Here is a 21,290-nt window from a genome sequence, read left to right as displayed (position 1 = left end):
GATATGTATATATACACGGGTTAGTGTACACACGCATATTGCCTTGCTTTGTATGTTGAGAAGGCTTAGAAACAGTGTGACAGCAATAGCAAGGAGAATGTCCAGCACCATCTTGGTTCCTAATATAATTCTCGAGTAAAAGGAAGCAGAATTCCTTGTAGAGATGGCTCATTCTAAGGCTGGGGCAGAGAACACACAAGATGAGCCTGAGCAACTTGTAGTGCCAGAAAATGTGTCCCCCTCCCCCGAAAGCCCACAATATAGCAGGCAGAGGGACACAGGAGCCAACCTGAAAGAGATCGCAATGGCCAAAGCTGAAACAATTTCTGCAAAAAAAATAAATAACACAGTATTGAATTATAACCCAAAGTATAAAATATCTATGAGTCTGTACTGATATATGTGATTGAATAAATAAATGGGGAATAGAGACACAGCTCCCATACAGAAGAATTCCAAATAATTAATAACTTAATGTAGATACTCCCACCCCTATTCCCTCAAAAAAAGTGGGACTTAACTTCCTATACCTTGAGTGGGCTGTGCTTGATTATTTGCTTTTAAAGAGTAGAATATAGAAAGGGCAGTGGTGGTGGAGTTGTAATTTTACAGTGGAGAAACTTGGCAAGGACTACCTTGGTCTGAAGATAACGTTTAACATCTTCAGTCAGGTTGATAGTATATACTCTTGATATAATGGGATGAGAATGGCACTTTTGTGGCGGGAGTTTTTTATTACAGGGACACTTCAGGGCCCTTTAGAGAACCTTGGGCATAATTGATCAGCAGAGCTTCCAGCCTTTGCATTGAGATCCCTCTTCAAGGTAACAACTATAAGGAAGGATGGGCTATGATATATTATTATATCATATTGAGGTTTTTTCCATGTAACTCCCACACCAGACATTATTCCTTAAGAACAGTTTTATATTCACATTTGAGTTGCATAACATCAAGCATTCCATAAATTATTTGATTGAATATTATACACAAGAGGATACCCCAGCTGGCTCTGTGGAACATGTATAAGAGATACTGCACCCTCCTTCAAGGCCCAAGAGAGGAAACACTAATTAGGAAAATAAAAGGCTGTTGCCACTGGAATTTCTTGGAAATTGTAGAGTTCGACTGAAGAGTTTTAAGGTAATTTTGAACCATGAATTAGCAGATGAGTTTGAGATTGCTCCATTCAGTAAGTTGATAGTACTTACATCCCTGCATTGTCTATGACAGAATATTTCCTGGAGGACTGTATTCAGATGACCCACTTTGTTCCTCCACCAAAGGACAAGAAGAAGAAGGATAAGGAGGATGATGGTGGTGAGGATGATGATGTGAGTGGATTTCATAAATATTTTTCATTATAGGAAAATTATTCTTACAGAGAATGATTTCAGTAAGAATATGCAATGAATTAGCATCATAGAACATCTTTAAAAACTATGTCTTTGGATTAAATAATTTCACTCCCAAAGAATTCCAAGTTAACTGACAAGCTCTTTTCTGCCATGAGTTATCATCTCTGGCATAAAGCTAAAAAGAAAAAATAGTAAAAGGAAAGAGATTAAAGTCCTTACATGGTTAGAGACAGCCCAGTGTGTAAGGCTTTGCTACTCAAAGTGTGTTCTGTGGGCCAGCAGAGCCTAGAAAAGTAGTAGAAAGGCAGAATTGGGGCCCCACCCCAGATCTGCTGAATCAGAATCTGCATTTTTAATGAGATCCCCAGGTGATGCATATATATAATTTTAAAAAGCAGCAGCTGTAGTCCAAGATTAGAGTGATTATTATGATGATGGTCTCATCAGGTGGTGAGAGTATAAAATTTAGGGAGTAATGTGAGATTTCCTGAAAAGAAACGAGAGAAAAGTTAACATTATTTTGTACTGTATGAGAGTTGATGTGTTGAAGTTTCCCACAATTATTGTGGAAACATCAATTGCTTCCTTTAGTTTTGCCAGTGTTTCTCTCATGTGTTTTGTGGCACCTTGATTGGGTGCATAAACATTTATGATTGTTATTCTTGTTGAATTGCCCCTTTTATTCGTATGTAGTGGCCTTCTTTGTCTCTCAAAACATCCCTGCATTTAAAGTCTGTTTTATCTGAGATTAATATTGCTACACCTGCTTTCTTTTGGGTGTAGCTTGCATGAAATATTTTTTCCCGTCCTTTCACTTTCAATTTCTTTGTGTCCCTGTGTCTAAGATGAGTCTTTTGTATGCAACATATTGATGGTTCATTTTTTTTAATCCATTCTGCGAATGTTTATCTTTTAATTGGGGAGTTTAATCCATTTACATTTAACTTTATAACCGTGAAGGCATTTCTTGAATCAGCCATCTTATCCTTTGGTTTATGTTTGTCATATATATTTTTCCCCTCTCTCTATTAATATCCTTTAATGTACCCATACCGAATCTCTTTTGTACTGAACCTTTCTCCAAGTCTCTCTGTCCTTTCTTTGTTTCTCTGTCTGTAGGGCTCCCTTTAGTATCTCCAGTAGAGCAGGTCTCTTGTTAGCAAATTCTCTCAGCATTTGTTTGTCTGTGAAAAATTTAAGCTCTCCCTCAAATTTGAAGGAGAGCTTTGCTGGATAAAGTATTCTTGGTTGGAAATTTTTCTCACTCAGAATTTTAAATATATCGTGCCACTGCCTCCTTGCCTCCATGGTGGCTTCTGAGTAGTCACTACTTTCACTGATCTCAGCAGTTCAACGTGTTCATGAGTGTTGTATGAAGTATGCCCAAAGTCTAATTGCTCTGTGGTGTCCAGTCCACGCAGTTCCTGGCTTTCTACCTACTTTCCTGGCGGAGTAACTAAAACATACAGCTCACCAATCCGCCATCTTGCCCCACCTCGAGAGTTGATGAACAAATGATAATATAAAAATATACCTTGGCATGTATGTCACCAGAAGGAAAGTTGAAGGTTAAAACCTGGGAATGTATAACACAGTGAATCTTGTGGTGGACAGTGTCTGTGGTTAATGGTACAAATATTAAAAAGTTCTTTCATGAACTAGAGCAAATGTACGACACTATTACAAGGAGTTAATAATAGAAGGGTATATGGGGGAAAAATGTACCTATTGCAAATTATTGACTGTAGTTAACAGTATAATTTAATACTCTTTCATCAACAGTAACAAGTGTACCACACCAATACTATGGGTCAGTAATAGGGGAGAATAAAGGGGTATGGGAAGATTTGGGTTTTCTTTTTTATTTTTATTTCTTTTCTGGAGTAATGAAAATGTTCTGTGTTTGATCATGAGGATGTATGCACAGCTGTGTAATGATATGTGAGCCAGTGATTGTATACTTCAGATGGTTTGTATGGTGTATGAATGTATCCCAATAAAATTGCATTAAAAAAAATGTACCTTGGGCCTGGAAATTTGAAAGGAATGAATACTGTAAGAAAGCTAGCAGTAGTATTCGATGGGAAATAACCCAAGATGAGATTTTTTTAATCAGAAGACCTGAGGATGTAAATGAGTAGAAACTTACAGAGTTTAGTAGGGGGAAATAAAAGCTAATTTTAGCAAGTTTATTTCTCATTACTGGAGGTTGGGTTTATCATTGGTTCTAAGGCAGACTTTTGGAAAATACAGAACACAGTCATTTTAGAAATAGTTGATGATCAGATTATATAAGTAATAGGAGCAGTTCATTAATCAGTAAGGAAAAATATTTTTGAAAAACCACGAGTTTATAGTCATAAGTAAATATACTTGTTAGGAGCCATTCATTAGAAGTCATATTTAAAAGATTGCTTGAATTTTAGTCATGTCCTATGGGAAATATTAATCAGTAGAAAAGTAGTGTTTCTTGTGTGTAAGTTCTGCATCTTTATAGATTAAATTTCTTCTTAGCTAGAATTAATGACGTAGTTGTCATTTGAGCATAAAGAACAAATCTAGAAGATTTATCTCATAAGCTTTAGTAATTAATTCATTATGAAGACAATCCAAAATACATCTACCTGTTTTTTGCAGGCCAATTGCAATCTGATCTGTGGTGATGAATATGGTTCAGAAACAAAGATGAGCATGGCTCAGTTGAATGAAAAGGAAACTCCTTTTGAACTCATCGAGGCTCTCCTTAAGTACATTGAGACCCTTAATGTTCCTGGAGCTGTGTTGGTTTTTCTCCCTGGCTGGAATTTGATTTATACTATGCAGAAGCATTTGGAAATGAATCCACATTTTGGTATGAGTCTGTGAATTCTCACATAGTTAGGGTGGAAATAAGTATTCTTCCTGTGCCATAGCCAATATGTGAAAACCCAGAAAATGTATTGTCTCTGTTTTTTGAATGAAAATGTGCATAATGGAGGATCAGTTTTAAACCAGACTCCTAGTCCTCAGTCCTTAACCCTTCTGTATTGTTACAGGAAACCATCGTTATCAGATTCTACCTCTGCATTCTCAGATTCCTCGAGAGGAGCAGCGCAAAGTGTTTGATCCAGTACCAGTGGGAGTAACAAAGGTAAATATTAAACATTGCCATTATGGGATTGGAAGTGTTAAATGAATGTTATGGTCCTTCAGAGAGTTGCCAAAAGAAAATTTGTAATCCAGCTAAATTCAGGAGGGAAAAAGGTCTCCTCTCCTGGAATTTAGTAGATTTTTCATTTTTCATTATCAAATCAATGGATGAGAGATTTCTTTTTAAGGACTTAAGTAATTCTTTTGCCATAGGTTGCATAAGCAAACCAGTATACATAATAGGAGTATTCCAAAATACATAATGGGAGTATTTTCTAAAGTGTAATTTTTCTTTTTTTCTATAGGTTATTTTGTCCACAAATATTGCTGAGACAAGCATTACCATTAATGATGTTGTTTATGTCATTGATTCCTGCAAGTAAGTTCCCAGGAAATCTGTTTGCCTAGACTAAATCTTTTGATTGTTTCAGTGTTACTAACTGGAAATTTATGTGTTAACAGTATCAACAACACTTCATTTTTTAATTTCTCTGTTCTTATACCTTTAAAATTATGCATCTATATATACTGGCTAATCAGCTAATTAGTAATTAAGAGTAATTCTGTTTGTGTTGACCATTACAAATTAGTTATTGTAAAAAGTGACAAAAGCTTTAACACTGTAACTTCTGACTTCTTCCCACTGCTCTTGTCTGCTGGTGTTCTGCTTATTTCCTGTAGGGTATTTCTGTTGACTACTGCCATAAAATAGTATGCTGTTTGGTGTATAAAGAAGAGATAGTTAGCAGATGTCCTACTTGCAGGACACTCATTTAAGAATTAAAAGACTTCATATTTTGTCTGAGATTAACCTGGGACTACACAGGGAGACATTGTTTATAGATAAAATAGTTGTAAGGTAGTTGATACACAGAGGACAACAAACTCAAAACTTGGTTGTATGTGACCAGCTTGTGCTCCATATTTTCTCTACCTAGTACTTCAACCTGTCATTCAGTTGAAAAAGATTTGCCGAGGCCTAGGGTACTTCAGGGAATGGCAGATAGCATTCATCTCTTTTGGGCTAATCCCAATCAGTTAGTAGTGGCCACCTATATATAACACTGAAGGTTTCTGAGATTGCTTAAGAGTTTGAAAGGGCCATGTAGACACCACTTAGTGAGGTATGGTTTCAGATGTCCCACATATTCTGTTTTAGCACACAACCTTTGGGTAATAGCCAAAAAGTTATACTAAATTTTGGAATAGAGATGACTTGAATAATGTAAATGATGTTATTTACATTTATGTGCAAGATCCTGTTTTAAATGCTTTATGTTTATTAATTCACTTAATGTTTATAAAACCCTATGAGGTAGGTAGTAGTAATAGCCTCAGTTTCAGATGAGAAAATGAGGCCAAGGTCATCCAGCTGATAAGTGGCATATGTATTTTATATTACCTTTTAGTAGGTTGATAGTTAGGAGAATGCAGATTAAAGTTGCTGATTTTTATTTGTGCCATTAACAAATAGGCATCACTAGTAGGCATGGCTATCTGGAAAGTGTCCACCGCTTAGTGAAAATATAATAGATGTTATTGGTAATACATATGAGTCTTAGAATTAACCACCATTTTCTATTAGGCAGAAAGTGAAGCTGTTCACTGCTCACAACAATATGACCAACTATGCTACCGTATGGGCATCCAAAACAAACCTTGAGCAGCGGAAAGGGCGAGCTGGCCGTGTGCGGCCTGGATTCTGCTTTCACCTCTGCAGCCGAGCTCGTTTTGAGAGGTAAGACCAATTCTTGAATAAAGATTGAAGTTTCTTTTTTAACCCCTTTACACAATCTCTCTCCTCCTTTGCTCTGCCTTAAACTTAACTCAAGACATAACTGTGTCCAATTCAGTATATTGGAGGAAGCTTATTGGATAGCAAGATGGTAGTAAAAATGGAAAATAATTAGGAATCAGAAATTGCCAATTGTTATATATTTGATACCATTATATTCTTTACTGATAACCTTTTAAAAGGAGGATGTGTAGATGTTATTTTGACTCCGTGTAGCTTTATCATTTTGGGGTGTCTGATACTTATGGAATAATTTTCTGAAAAATTTAAGTTAAAATATGATACCTTTGTATTCATAGAATTTTCTTTCAGTGTTAGCACATCATCTGTCTCATATTCTCATCACATCTCTGAGAAATAACATAGAGGGTAGTTATTTAGATAAGAAAACTAATACTTAGGTAGTTTAGCCAACTTAACCAAGACTGTACCAGAGCCAGGCCTGAAATCCAAGTCTCTTAATTCCTTGGCCATTTCCATTTGTACCTACAGGGCCTTTTGGGGAATATTTGTAAATGAAACCAGATAACCTGGTTAAAAGTATCTTTATCTTTATCTTTTTGAATCATAGGTTTATTTAAGATAAGTGTTTATTTGAATGTTTTGGAGATTCATGTGGGTACATTAGCTTTAACTGGTGATAATAAACACTGAATTAGAATGTGTTTTTATAACAATAAAATATTGTGAGACTGACTATTTTAGGTAACCAGGCATACATAATATGGGGAAAAAAGTTAAACTTTGATTTGCATTTATACTGGTGATATATGGCCCCCTAGCAATTTTGTGTATGTGTCCCTAGTGATTTTAAGTGTAGGTTTATTTGGAGGATCAGAAGTGTAACTGGGGAGACTTGCTGCAACTAGAGATCTAGTTCTTTTTATTATACTCTAACACCTACCTACTAATTAGTAATGGCATAAAGAGACCTTTAGTAAGGGAGTTTTGTTCTTTTCTCTATAGAGTGAGAAACATTATCAGATATGTACATTTATGTAAACCTGAGTTAAGCTGATCTAAGACTGCCAGCAGTGTTGGAATCACCTCTAAATGTTTCCTTTGAATCTTTACCATGAAGTTTATAAGGAATAAGCCTGAATTAGAAATGTAGAGACATGGATCTTTTATACTATTTGTATAACCCTCAATATTTATACTCTTTTGGCCTCCGTTTCCCCATTCTATAAAATGAAATTGTTTTTTCACCTCTCTGTATCTGTTTCCACAGTTGTAAAAGATAGTAAGTAATACTAACCCATAGGGTTAGTATGAAATTTAGTTAATAGTGTAAAATACTTAGAACAGTATTTGACACAGAGTAAGCTCTGAGTAAATGTTAGCTGTTATCATTGTGAATATTACTTTATAATAATAATTTTATTTTAAATTTGAAAGGGTTAGTTAATCTGCAGGAACCTTCCCATTGCACTAAGATTGTATGGACCAGGTTGAGGACTGGGGAGATGTTAACATTAGCTCCCATCTCCCCAGAAGTCTTGCTAGTGTTTTTAACCCTCGTTGTCAGTAGGCGAGAAGTCATAGGTAGGGGTAAAAAACAAGGGGTTTTGAATGTTTTTTTCATCCTCCTTTGCTCCTCAACTGGAAATAGCATCAAGCTATATAGGTAATGTCAAAAGCCATTACTCAGGCAGTTAAAAGGGCCTTGTCAAGAGGGTTTGTGTGAGGAGAATGGCTATATTATATTTGTATCCTCTTAGACTTGAAACCCACATGACACCCGAGATGTTCCGAACACCACTACATGAAATTGCTTTGAGCATAAAACTTCTGCGTCTGGGAGGAATTGGTCAGTTCCTGGCCAAGGCAATTGAACCTCCACCTTTGGATGCTGTGATTGAAGCAGAGCATACTCTCAGAGGTACAAATACAAGCCTACTTAACATACATCTGTCTTGTACTGGCTAATAACACTTAACAAATGGATCAAGAAGGAATAGTCAACAGGGCTGTGATAATGCTTCCAGTGTTGCTTTATTATGTCCTTGACATGGTCAATATACATGAGGGAAGAAGGAGTTAATGTCTTATTTTTTAAAAAGTAGAGAAAAGGGCAAGATATCCTCTCTTAATGAATACATAAAGATCAGAACTTGAATTATTCATGATCCCACACATTTTATTAAAATATTAATCTCTCAGGACTCCTATTTATATTTTCTTATCAACCTTATTTATAGAAACCATGTAGCATAGTGGAAAAAATAAAGACACTGGATCCAAATTAATCTGAACTTGAATTTTTAATCTAGCACTCACCTGCTATATGAACTTTTGACTTTTTTTCTCCAAGATTCATTTCTTTCTAAAAATCCTCAGAAGATGGTTGTGAAACTTACATGGCATGTATATACTTATGCTACTGTTATAATTATTACTGGATTTATAGACTTTCCTCGTGGATTGTGTATTTAGCTTTATAACCCTACAGGCTCTAGTTCTATCTAGTACCCTCTTCATATAGGTGCTCTGGAGTTTGGTTTTGTTTTGTTCTTTTTTTGGAGTGAAGAGAACCATTGGCTATGAGTATGATGCTGGCAGTTGGCTTGACAAATGATAAAATCTTTAGTGCATTATTCCTGACTTAATCTACAAAGAAATTTCACTTTTGCATAGTTTAAATGGGTGTTTGTAACTTTCTGCTCACAAAGAAATATTTCCCCACAGAGCTTGATGCATTAGATACCAATGATGAGTTGACTCCTCTGGGACGAATCCTGGCTAAACTCCCTATTGAGCCTCGTCTTGGCAAAATGATGATAATGGGATGTATTTTCTAGTAAGTGCTTTGTCTTATTGCTGATAAATAAATGATAGAACAATTTCAGAATCTTTTCCCCTGTCCAAAAAAGAATGGGCACAGAAGAAAGAAATCACTGAATATTTTAAGTAGAGAGAATTGGCAATCTAGATACTAAGAGGAGAACCCCAAAATGAGAAGAATGAGTAATTCTAGTAGATGGACATCTGGGCCCAATTTGTTAGAGGCAAGAGCACAAATTTTTCAAAAGAGAGGTGCATTTCATCCTAGGAGTTTAATTTAGTTGTCCTGTGAAAGAGAGTAGCATTAGGAAAAAAAAAAGGTATGTTTTATCAGAAAGTTTTGCAGATTTAAGAGATTTAGTTTTAAGTGTAAAAGAGAGAGTATGAAAGAAAACATATAACACTTGGTCTTGATTAAAAGCAGTTTAATGGCTCTTAATTATAGAAAGCCGTTAATATCAAAGTTCATTTTTTAAAACCTTTCTACTTTTGGGGAGGGTAGCTGTAGAGTTCTTTAAGCCAGTTTCAGTGCTAATAAAAGCAGTATCAATACTGCCCCAGCTGCTGGCAGCAGGATGAGGATCTAGTCAGAATTTATTGTCTGTGTGTGTTTCAGTGTGGGAGATGCTGTCTGTACCATCTCTGCTGCCACCTGCTTTCCAGAGCCTTTCATCAGTGAAGGAAAGAGACTGGGTTATATCCATCGAAATTTTGCTGGAAACAGATTTTCTGATCATGTGGCCCTTTTATCAGTATTCCAAGCCTGGGATGATGCTAGGTATGGCCTCGAGAGTTATTGTAAAATTTAGGTGGACCTTCTCTAGTTTTTAATCTGTATCTGGTTCTCTGGCCTTTGAGGATGACTCCTTATATCTATTGTTTTAGAATGGGTGGGGAAGAAGCAGAAATACGTTTTTGTGAGCACAAAAGACTCAATATGGCTACACTAAGAATGACTTGGGAAGCCAAAGTTCAGCTCAAAGACATTCTGATCAACTCTGGATTTCCAGAAGGTGAGACTCCTCGCATTCTTAAGATGTATCTAAAGTAACATTTGTATCATATGCATATTGCAGGACAGTATATTATTGCTTCAAAACTTAGACTCTATGCTTTCTCTATGTTCCCAGCTTTTTCCTGGTTATTTGAACTGTTGTGATACCAGTTTTTCACGTTAATTCAGTCTAAAAAAGGCAATGAAATGCTGAAAGGCAATGAAAATGGCACACAGATGATAATAGCTGTTTCAAGAATTGTTATTACTTTGATTAAAAGAAGTTATTTTTTACCTTGCTTTTATTTTGAAAACAGCACTGATCTAACTTTCAGAACCTTCAGAATGAGCAGTTTGTTGAGCAACCTCAAATAGTGGTTTGAGAAGTGATTAATCAGTCTGTCCATGTGATTATTTTTATACTTGAACTAAATCCTTTCAAGTTAAATATTTTAAATGACTTTAATTTAAGCTTTTAGTAGTACTGAGTACTTTTTTGATGTATAGTATAGAAACAGTGACCCCATTCTTCATTTCTTGATATAAAGTTGAGATATAGTATCCACCTCCAGTTATGTTATGTGACAGAATTATTTCCTAAAACATTGAGAATTGGAATGCATAACCAAAAACAAGACCAATTTAGATAAGAGACAAAAGGTTTTTGGGCAGGATGGTAAATTTTTAAAGGATATGATCTAAATTAACTAAACAAAGTAGTTGTTCCTTTGTAAATGTTCTTGTAAACTGACTGAATTTGAGCTTTTTTCAAAACCAAAGGAAAGAGGAAGAACATTTTTTATGTTCTAGAATCTTCATTTCTTGGGACATTTATATTATATCCCATTTTATATTTCAGGAAACTGATACAGAGGTTTTAAATTTTTTTGTCTAAACTCATTTGATTAGGGTATTGTAAGACGAGAACTCAGGTTTGTCTAGGACAAAATATATCCATGCTGTTAGCATTTCACTGCCATGCTTCCCAACAAATGATAGTGTACTCAGAAAGTATAATCTGGGTGAAAACATCAGCTTTCATTCCAGTAGGTATCGCCTTAGATTGTCTCATCTTCTTTAGAAGTGTAGCAGCTATTTAAGAATATCCTAGTGGAATACTTTGTGGTCCCATCAATTTAGTTATTAATCTCAGAGTAGATGGTTAATTGTGGAGGGTTTTTAGAAGTAATCACCCCAAGCTTATGTTGTAATTGAGTCTATAAAAGTTTTTATTGTGGAGACTGAGCAAAATGTTCTACTTGAACCTATTCTGGGTGCAAGGGGTCTGAGAAGAGAGAAAGTTTATAGGTAGGTTATTTGAAAAAAGGTGAGAGAGGAGTCAGTTCTTCTAATAGTTTGCCTAGGTGTGAGGATTAGCCAGTTATCTGATCTTTTAACTCCATTCTTCTTAACAGACTGTTTGTTGACACAAGTGTTTAATAACACTGGACCAGATAATAATTTGGATGTTGTTATCTCTCTCCTGGCCTTTGGTGTGTACCCCAATGTGTGCTATCATAAGGAAAAGAGAAAGATTCTCACCACTGAAGGGCGTAATGCACTTATCCACAAGTCATCTGTTAATTGTCCCTTTAGCAGCCAGGACATGAAATACCCATCTCCTTTCTTTGTATTTGGTGAAAAGGTAAGAAGATTAGTTTTAAAAAGTTTACAATGAAAGTCCAAATTGTCTTTACTTATTAGTCAAGTGGGAATAAGTTTTAATTTTCAAAGCATGCCTTATTGTCATTAAATGGCATTTAATTGGCATTTGTAATGTCAACTATTTCCTCTAAACTTTTTCTCCATCCACAGATTCGAACCCGAGCCATCTCAGCTAAAGGCATGACCTTAGTGACCCCCCTACAGTTGCTTCTCTTTGCCTCCAAAAAAGTCCAATCTGATGGGCAGATCGTGCTTGTAGATGACTGGTATGGCTTTTCAGATGTGAACTAAAAACTGAATTCGTCTTAAAATTGAGATTTGATGGAATTCAGTTGCTAATTCAAATATGATCAGATTTATAAAATAAACATGGCAAAATACGCTGGTATAAAGAACATTACTTTTTCTTGAAGAGTAATAAATCATGGCAGTATGGTTCATTAACAACTAAGTCCTTAGATTGACTATACCAGAGAAGCAAATGCATTAGGAATTTGAACTGCGTCTGCTGTCACCAATGTGGCTAAGAAGTTAGAATCTGATTGGAATTGGGATTACTAGTTAAGTACCCTATTAGAGACTCATGATAAGAATGTGGTAGGCATTTGACAAAAGTGGAATAGAACTTAGCGAACAGTTAGTAGGTACAATCATGTTTTTGAAGGCTTTGAAAACTCCCACATTCTGAGTCTCCTAATTTTGTTTTTTATTGGAGGGTATTGATCTAGCAATATTGTGCTCAAGGATCCTTAGTGTTTTTAAAATCCTGCTAATAGCTAGTGATGAAATTTAAGAAATTAGTGCAGATTATTTTACTTTTCATGTGTACGCCTAAGTCTTGACCCTTGCAGTAAAGTATTGGTACTTGGTAAGCAGTTAAATTTATTCCATTACTTGCCATGTGTGAAACTGGGAGATTATTCTTTTTTCTATATGCTCTCCTCTCTTCTTTTTCTTTTTTTTTTGTTCTGTTTTAGGATCAGACTGCAAATATCCCATGAAGCTGCTGCCTGCATCACTGCTCTCCGGGCAGCCATGGAAGCTCTGGTTGTTGAAGTAACCAAACAGCCCGATATCATCAGCCAATTGGACCCGGTAAATGAACGTATGCTAAACGTGATCCGTCAGATCTCTAGGCCCTCAGCTGCAGGCATCAACCTTATGATTGGCAGTGCACGGTGAGTACTGCATTAACTTCTCTTTGAACCAACCAGAGAAGAGTAGTCTTAGTTTATAGAGACCTAGACAAACACTGAATATGAAATTTAGTTCTGGTTAACACTCAGAAAAAAAGAATTTTACTTAACCTTTGTCTCTGTGTTAATAATCTATTTGTTATATAGGTGCATATTAGAGATAGAAAGGTTACTTTATAAGTACACATGGTCCAGAGTGAGTCACATAACTGGAAAGTGACAGCCCAGACTGTCCTCTTTCATTGTACTGTTTTCCATCTCTAAAGAAAAAGTTGATGAGGGAATAAATTGAATGCTTCTCCCTCAAATGAAAAACATCAGGGTTTATCTCAGGGAAATAGTAGAGGAAGTATAGATATCTTAAAGCAAAGAATTCCAAACTTTGTCTTTTTTGTTTGTTTCCATTTTTTCCTCCTTTTGAATTTTTCTTTTTCCTGCGTTTTTTTGTTTGGAAATATTTGATGCCTAGAGAAGAGCCAAAAGATTAGTACAATGAACACTCATACAGTCTTAACTTAGATTAACTAATTGTCAGCATTTTGTGACACTTGCCTTCACGTATATATATATCACACACCCCTACATCTTTTGCTTAATCATTTGTGATTAAGTTGCAGACATGACATTTTACATTAATATATTTCACTTATCTTTTAAGAATAGAGCTGCAATACCATGACTGCACCAACAAAATTTAAGAACTACAATAATATTATATAATATACCAAACATATTCAGATTTTTCTAGTTATCACAAAATGTCCTTTATAGCTTTTTTAAAACTTGTCATCAAAGATCACTTATTGCATTTGGTGGTAAGCTAATTATAATTTTTAATATACCAGAACTGCTATTTACTTTATGGATTCTGGTTTCCCATTTTGTCTATATCCAAATTAATTATTTTTTAAAATTTATTGAACACATAGTACTTTGTGTGTGCCAGGCACTGTGCTAAGTACTTTTCTAATGTTAACTCATTTAAATATTTGGTCTACCTATCTAGGAGGTAGGTACAAATGAGGGAACAAGAGACATAGAAGTTAAGACATCTGCCTAGGATCATACAACTAGTAAATGGTAGTGCCAGATTTTAAACCCACACAGTATGGCTCCTGAAACAGTGATCTTATTTATTATGCTGTACTGTGGTCCTCCAACTGATCAAATGTATAGAAGAATTCTTGAGAAGGGGCATCTTCAGCAACAAAAATAGGAAGGAAGTGTCATGAGGCAGATACAAATGCAATGCTTCATGGAGTTCAGGAGAAAATAGATTATTTTTAGCAAGAAAGGTGGTGATATTGCTAAGAGATCCAGTAGGACAGAAGTCCAGAGACTGGAAAAGGGTAAGATAAATACAAGAAAGAGTTAAAGATGTATGGCGATGACAATGGCCTGAAGTACAGTAGGGACAATTGAAATGGGATAAGTGAATAAAATTAATTCATTCACTTCTTCAATTCTAATTTCTAGAACTGTTTGCCATAGAATCAGTAGGAATTGGTGATGGATAAAGGAGGAGTGGGGAGCAGTGCAATGAAGAAATGAAGCCAGAGTTCACAGCCATATTTCTGATGTGTAGCTGCTGAGATGTTAGTGCTAGTCTGTAAGAAAAGCCTGCAAAGAAGTCAGCAGTTTGGGGGTATATTGAATTGGAGTTATTGCTAAGGCAGTGTGTATTTCGGAGTTATTGTAGGAAAATATTTGATAATAAATACTAAATAATTTATTGCCACTCCAGGAACCTCTTCCTAACGTAGCATTTAGTACTCATTCTCCTAAAACATTATATAGTTGAACCTACTAAAGGAGACCCATCTCAAAGTTACAAGGATATGCTGCCAAAACTCAAGACCTTAGAAAGAACTTGAGAAAACAATTGATGTCTCTTTCTTTTCTGTCTCGGAGTAGCAGATTTCATTTCATTTGTATTTGTGCATTTGGCTTCATTCCCTTTTTTTATTAGAGAAGTTGTGGGTCTAAAGAACAATCATGCCTAAAATATTGTATTCCCGTATTATTAACACCTATTATTAACACCTTGGTGTTGGTGTAGAACATTTGTTACAATCGATGATAGCATCTTTTTCTAATTGTATTATTAACTATAGTCCATGGCTTAACTTAGTGTTCACGGTGTGTATGGTGAAGTTTCCATAGATTTTTTTTTTAATTCTTATTCTGTTACCATGTATGCAATCTTATATTTCCCTCTTTAGCCACATTCAGATATATATTTCAGTGCTGTTAATTATGTTCACAGTGTTGTGCTACCATCACCACCATCCATTACCAAAACTTTTCTGTCGTTCCAAATAGAAACTGTGTATTTTAAACCTGAACTCCTTATTCTTTACTCCCACCCCGCCCCCTGGTAAGCTATATTCTACATTCTGATTCTAAGTTTGCTTACAGTATTTTTCCTTTTGTATCTGGCTTATTTCATGTCTTCAAGGTTCAGCCATGTTGTCACATGATTCAGAACTTCACTACTTTTTATGACTGACTAATTTTACTTTGTGTGTATCCATTTTGTTTATCCATTCATCGTTGATGGACCCTTAGGTTGTTTCCATCTTTGGGCAGTTGTGTATAAGGCTGCTATGAACACTGATTTACAAATACCCATTTGAGTCCCTGCTTTTAATTCTCTTGGGTGTATATGTAGAAGTGGAATTGTGGGTCATATGGGTAATTCTGTACTTTGAGGAACTGCCAAACTATCTTCCACCACAGCTGCACCATTTTAAATTCCCACCAGCAATGAATGAGTGTTCTTATTTCTCCACATCTTCTCCAATACTTGTAATTTTCCTTTTTGTTTAATAGACATTCTAGTGGGTATGGGCTTCGTTCCCTTTTTGCATTAAAATTTCAGATTAGAAGGATTAAATGAGTACATTTGGTGAGTAGTTGAGAAGTATTAAGGATGCTTTGCTAAAATGATGCCTTTGTGATTTTCCTAGATATGGAGATGGTCCCCGTCCTCCCAAGATGGCCCGATATGACAATGGAAGTGGATACAGAAGGGGAGGTTCTAATTATGGTGGTGGAGGCTATGGTACCAGAGGATACAGTGGCAGCGGTTATGGTAGTAGCTCCACCTCCTATCGCGGAGGATATGGTGGAGTTGGTGGTGGAGGCTATAGAGGAGGTTCTCGAGGAGGCTATGGAGGAAGTTCTAGAGGAGACTACAGAGGGTCTGGTGGAGGCTACAGAGGATCTGGGGGATTTCAGCGAGGAGCTGGAAGGGGGTGCTACGGAAGTGGATATTTTGGACAAGGAAGAGGAGGTGGTGGCTATTAAATCTTGATTGTGTCAGTGCCTACTTGTAGACAGTTAAAAAAAATTGCATGCTTTGTATTTTCCCAAGATACTAGTTTGTCACCAATTAGTAAACCTATTTTCCACTCATGTCTTTCATTGTTGTTTAAGGAAACCAAGCATATAGATAACATTAGTGATTTTGTTTATATTATGTAAAATATAATGATCTATTATAAGACTACCACAGTTTGTATTTTTTCTTTAAGGAGTAAAGATTTGCCTTTTAAATTAACTTGATATTTTCTTGGCTTTAGTTTAATAAAATAGAAAATAAAGTATTACACTGAATACTGGTTCCGTATTTAATCGTTGGTCTTACATATTAGAATAATTTTACAATGTCAGCTGCATCTATTCGTTTTAAACAGAGAAAAAATTATACTCACTGTTGTTAAAAGTACACCTAGTAGTATTGTTAACTTATAGTAGTTAGAATAAATATCCTTTAAATTGAATTGTTATTGTTACTTTTGGGGTAGATAGTGGCCATTGCACAATTCACATGGATATCTGCCCATGAATGAAACTGTTTTGACCTGGGACTGAACATTTTGCCTTTCTCCCAAGCTTTGCTTTGAAAAATCTGTTGAAAACCTTTGAAGACCAAGGCTGGCATTTTCTTTTCTAAGTTGTTTTCCAGTGCAAGAATTAAAAGCAATACAATCAATTGACCAAATTCTTAAGATTATAGTTAGGGAAACAGAGAAGGTAAGTGAAGCTTCACTGGTGCATAAAGTTTAGAATTTGATAAATAATTATCTGCATTAACATGTATCACAAAAGATGTTTGTTAAGCTAGTTGATTTGGTAGAAATGTTTACAAATTCATAACATTTAATAGTTTCCAAAGACTTTTCACCAGTTTCTCATTTAGGAGATAGCACAACATAGTAGAGCTTGCAAAGGCTTTGTATCAGACAGTACTGGGTTCATATCTGCTGTCTTCTACATGGGAGATCTTGGACCAGTTCTCTTTTGTCTTAGGATCCTTTTCAAGGTTATCTTCTCATTCTGTAGATGCTATTTAGATCATCTTCAACAAATTACTGTCAATAAGCTGATGATTCCTATCTGCATAGACTCCCAAATAAGCATCTCCAACCGAGATTTCCTTTCTAAGCATCAAACCCATGTAAACAAGTGTTTACTGGGCATACATCTCTGCTTAGATATCCTGCAGAAATTACAAACTGTACTTTTCAATCTGAAGAAATCTCCCTACCCCACCCTAACTCCTGTATTCTGGTTTCTGCTTCCATGCTTAACTGTTTTTATCACTAACAGGGATTTTGGCTATTTAGTTGCCTTTAGTTGACTAAGTCATATGTTACCACATGTAGTCGATTCTACTTCCCGAACCAGTCCATGCTTTTATGAACTGGCTGCCTCTATTTTATTCAGGCTATCAGCTTTGACTTACAATATATCCTCTTAACTGATCCTCCTGCCTATAGTCCTGCCCTCTACAATACATTCTCCACACTGCAGGTGGAATTAGCAGCCTATGCAGATGACATCACCACATCTTCCTCACCCCTATCTTAACCATTCAGTGGCTCATATTGCCTTTAGGATAAAGACTAATAAACTCCCTGCTCGCACCTTCACTCTCCCTTAATTCTCCATAGCTGAAACTAGCCATACTGAACCTTTTTGGCCCCATCTTTGGACTGTGCTTTCTCTTGCCCTTTGCACATGTTATGTAAATTCACGTAAAAGGTATAAATTCAATTATGCCTCACTTGACTGGTAATCATCCCTCCAAAATCAACTAGAACTGAAAAATGGAAAGATGGCCAAAAGAGATGTCCAATTACATTCTCTTGAGCTTGAAAGAATCACCAGTCATAGTTCTAATAATCTTTTGCAGATTTCTAGAACTGTTTCTCTGTGTAGCTCCCTCTTCTTCAGTATTCTCTGTACAATCTCCAACTGCCTTCCACAAACTGCAGTCTGTAGTTGGTTCTCCCTCTGCCATAGTTCAGGAAGCACCTTCACAGAGTCAGAGTGATTGTAGGACTCATCTCATTTGTTTCCATCATCTTGGGGATCACAGTTATACATTGCCTATTGTCCAATTTCTGAAAGCAGTTGGTTCATTCGTATATCTATAGTTTGGTTTTTTAGTTGTTTACTTGGAAAGGAAAGTCAAGTATCAGAGTGTTGTGGCTATAAATGGAAATCCACTTAAGTCAGTTTTATTGTCAAAGAATCCCTTATGATGTAAGTATCCTGAAATCATTCCTTTGAAGGAATGGACAGAGCAGGATACTACATGGAATATTAGTTTTTCCAGATTAATTCCTTGAGACATCAACTAGTGTGTCGCAGTTCCTTCCTTTTCTCAACTAAACCCTTCAGTCTTCCTAGAACAGACTATTCAGTTTAAAGGATGCCAGAGCACATGTGAGATAACTGAGAAATTTCCCCCGAGCAAGAGAGACAATTCCCTTCTCTCTTCCTCCCCATTCAGGACATGAAATAAAGGGCTGGAAACAGTAGGGTGACAGAATTTGGGAAGAATGTACGGAAAGTTGTGGAGTTTCTGCTCACCATCCCTGCTCCTGCCACACATATAGTGAGGTAGGGGCATAGTGAGCATTGTCGCTGGCAAAATTGTGCCTGCCCTAAAAGTTTTCAGGCTTTTGAGAGTGGACCTGAATTGCACCCATTCTGTCTGTTTGGTAGCTTCCATGGTTGACACTTTGCATTTGTAAGCTCGAGGGCATTGACACCCCAAGCTTCTTTGGGGCTGAGAACGGTGTGGAAGGGAATTGTATCATTTCCTGTGGGCCCAGAGAGATGCTTCAAGGTTGACTGAGAAAAGAAGCCTATATGTCAGTCCTTGGAAGGCATGCTGCAGAGCGCTTTGTGTCAAGAAAATGTGTGGGCACCAAGCATCCTTGAGCAAGCAACCGCAACTTCATGGGATCTCCTGTGCCATGAAGCTGCATGCAGAACTTTGTAGGCATCATCACCAATGCCAAAAGAATAGACCAGAAGATCGTGAACGGTTGTGCCAGCTTAGGGTCATCCTAGACAACTAGAAAGAAGATACTGTGGCCAAGCACATATGTAAATGCCCGTTTCCCGCCTATAAATCTGAAAGCAGAATTGGGATGAGAGGACAGTATAAAACCAGAAACTGGAATTTTGACTTACATTGGAGTGGATTTAGGACTTTTGGTTTTGATTGGAGAAAAGGTCAAAGATCTCTGGACCATGTGGGGAAAATTTACTGTTGAATCTTTAAAAGTTAATTGATTGACTACTTTAGTGATAGTTTAGCTTTTAAGAAAATATTTAAAAAGAACCTTTACTTTCTGGGAGCTAATTAGGTTGACTAGCTGTGTGGATTGCCTGAGACTGAGTGGTTTCCTGAATCACAGGACTTTAAGTGCTAAAATGGAGAAAGTCCTGGGCAAACTGGGATGAATTTCTCACCTAGGATTAATCCTTAATTGAAAATCTTTTAGGAATTTTCAAACTTGAAATTCCATATTTCTTTCAAACCTAGAAATAAATTTAAGATGAAGATAACAAAGGAATTGGCTACATAAGCCAATGTTTAATTTTTCTCAACTGGTAAGTCTGTAAAATAATGTTTTTCATGTTAACTGTCAAAATGTAATAATATACTTAGTGGTTATTTTTAATACTTTAGCAGTTATTTTTAATAAAGTGATTTAGAATTCATACCTCTTCCCTAAAATAATAAGAAATGCAATACAATAAGGTTAGCCTGCTGATTTAAATAAAATTCATTTTTTTTGGCATAAAGAATTGTTCTAAGCATTTTTATATTAACCTAGTATCCTAATTAATCCAGTAACCTAATGACAACCTGCCAATGACCTCAGAAATTTGTTGGTAGATAATAAATGTTCAGCTTTCTTATACAACCACAAAATTAATCTGAAAAAAATTAAGTTACCAAAAATATGACATGGCTTATTAAGTATTTCATAAGTTACAAGGTTTGTCCAAGTTTCTAACTAATAAGAATTAATGTTCTGTAGAAAAAGGATCTCACTTTGTTGAAAGACAAATAGCCATTTAGGCATCAGTTGGATAAGATTAAAGAATATGCAGAAGGGACCTTAAATATTATCTAGTTCAGTAATCTTAAGCATTTGATGGGTCTTAAACATTCATAGGGCTCCTTGAGAAAATGATGAAACTTAGGACTCTTCCCCAATTAAAGGCATGTACACAAAACTTTTTACTTAAAATTTCAGGTAATTCATAGCTTGAAACTATGCACTTTGGTTTAAGAATGCCTTAGGAGAGGCGGGGCAAGATGGCAGACTGGTGAGCTGTAAGTTTTAGTTACTCCTCCAGGAAAGTAGGTAAAAAGCCAGGAACTGCGTGGACTGGACACCACAGAGCAATCTGTCTTTGGGCATACTTCATACAACACTCATGAAAACGTGGAACTGCTGAGATCAGCGAAATCTGTAAGTTTTTGCGGCCAGGAGACCCGCGCCCCTCCCTGCCAGGCTCAGTCCCGGGAAGAAGGTAGAACTGCAGTGGCTGCTCTTATCGGAAACTCATTCTACTGATTCAAACTCCAACCATAGATAGACTGAGACCAGACACCAGAGACTCTGAGAGCAGCCAGCCCAGCAGAGAGGAGACAGGCATAGAAAAAAAACAACACGAAAAACTCCAAAATAAAAGCAGAGGATTTTTGGAGTTCTGGTGAACACAGAAAGGGGAAGGGCGGAGCTCAGGCCTTCAGGCGCATATGCAAATCCCAAAGAAAAGCTGATCTCTCTGCCCTGTGGACCTTTCCTTAATGGCCCTGGTTGCTTTGTCTATTAGCATTTCAATAACCCATTAGATCTCTTGAGGAGGGCCGTTTTTTTTTGTTTGTTTGTTTTGTTTTGTTTTGTTTTGTTTTTTTAAATCCTTTTTTCTTTTTCTAAAACAATTACTCTAAGAAGCCCAATACAGAAAGCTTCAAAGAATTGCAATTTGGGCACGTCAAGTCAAGAGCAGAACTAAGAGAGCTCTGAGACAAAAGGCAATAATCCAGT

At 36.3% G+C, this 21,290-nt stretch overlaps 1 protein-coding gene across 2 annotated transcripts in view; it reads left to right on the top strand.

Moving 5' to 3' along the window:
- DHX9 (DExH-box helicase 9) overlaps positions 1-16,537 on the top strand; it is a 62,549-nt gene extending 46,012 nt beyond the window's left edge. The window contains exons 16-28 of one of the 2 annotated variants that reach the window (XM_037825204.1): positions 1,234-1,334; positions 3,996-4,209; positions 4,394-4,488; positions 4,793-4,866; positions 6,073-6,225; positions 8,004-8,164; positions 8,971-9,082; positions 9,683-9,844; positions 9,952-10,079; positions 11,476-11,705; positions 11,876-11,991; positions 12,703-12,903; positions 15,891-16,537. In XM_037825204.1, the coding sequence (XP_037681132.1) occupies positions 1,234-1,334; positions 3,996-4,209; positions 4,394-4,488; positions 4,793-4,866; positions 6,073-6,225; positions 8,004-8,164; positions 8,971-9,082; positions 9,683-9,844; positions 9,952-10,079; positions 11,476-11,705; positions 11,876-11,991; positions 12,703-12,903; positions 15,891-16,230 (2,087 nt within the window). In that variant the 3' untranslated portion in view covers positions 16,231-16,537. The remainder of the gene's footprint in view (positions 1-1,233; positions 1,335-3,995; positions 4,210-4,393; positions 4,489-4,792; positions 4,867-6,072; positions 6,226-8,003; positions 8,165-8,970; positions 9,083-9,682; positions 9,845-9,951; positions 10,080-11,475; positions 11,706-11,875; positions 11,992-12,702; positions 12,904-15,890) is intronic. The other variant, XM_037825205.1, reaches the window with a different exon arrangement.
- Positions 16,538-21,290: the final 4,753 nt, after the last annotated feature.

The sequence above is a fragment of the Choloepus didactylus genome, chromosome 2 (genome assembly GCF_015220235.1).
Source record: "Choloepus didactylus isolate mChoDid1 chromosome 2, mChoDid1.pri, whole genome shotgun sequence".
Lineage (NCBI taxonomy): Eukaryota > Metazoa > Chordata > Mammalia > Pilosa > Megalonychidae > Choloepus > Choloepus didactylus.
Note: the sequence above shows the minus strand (reverse complement) of the source record. Positions and strands in the feature narration are given on the sequence as shown.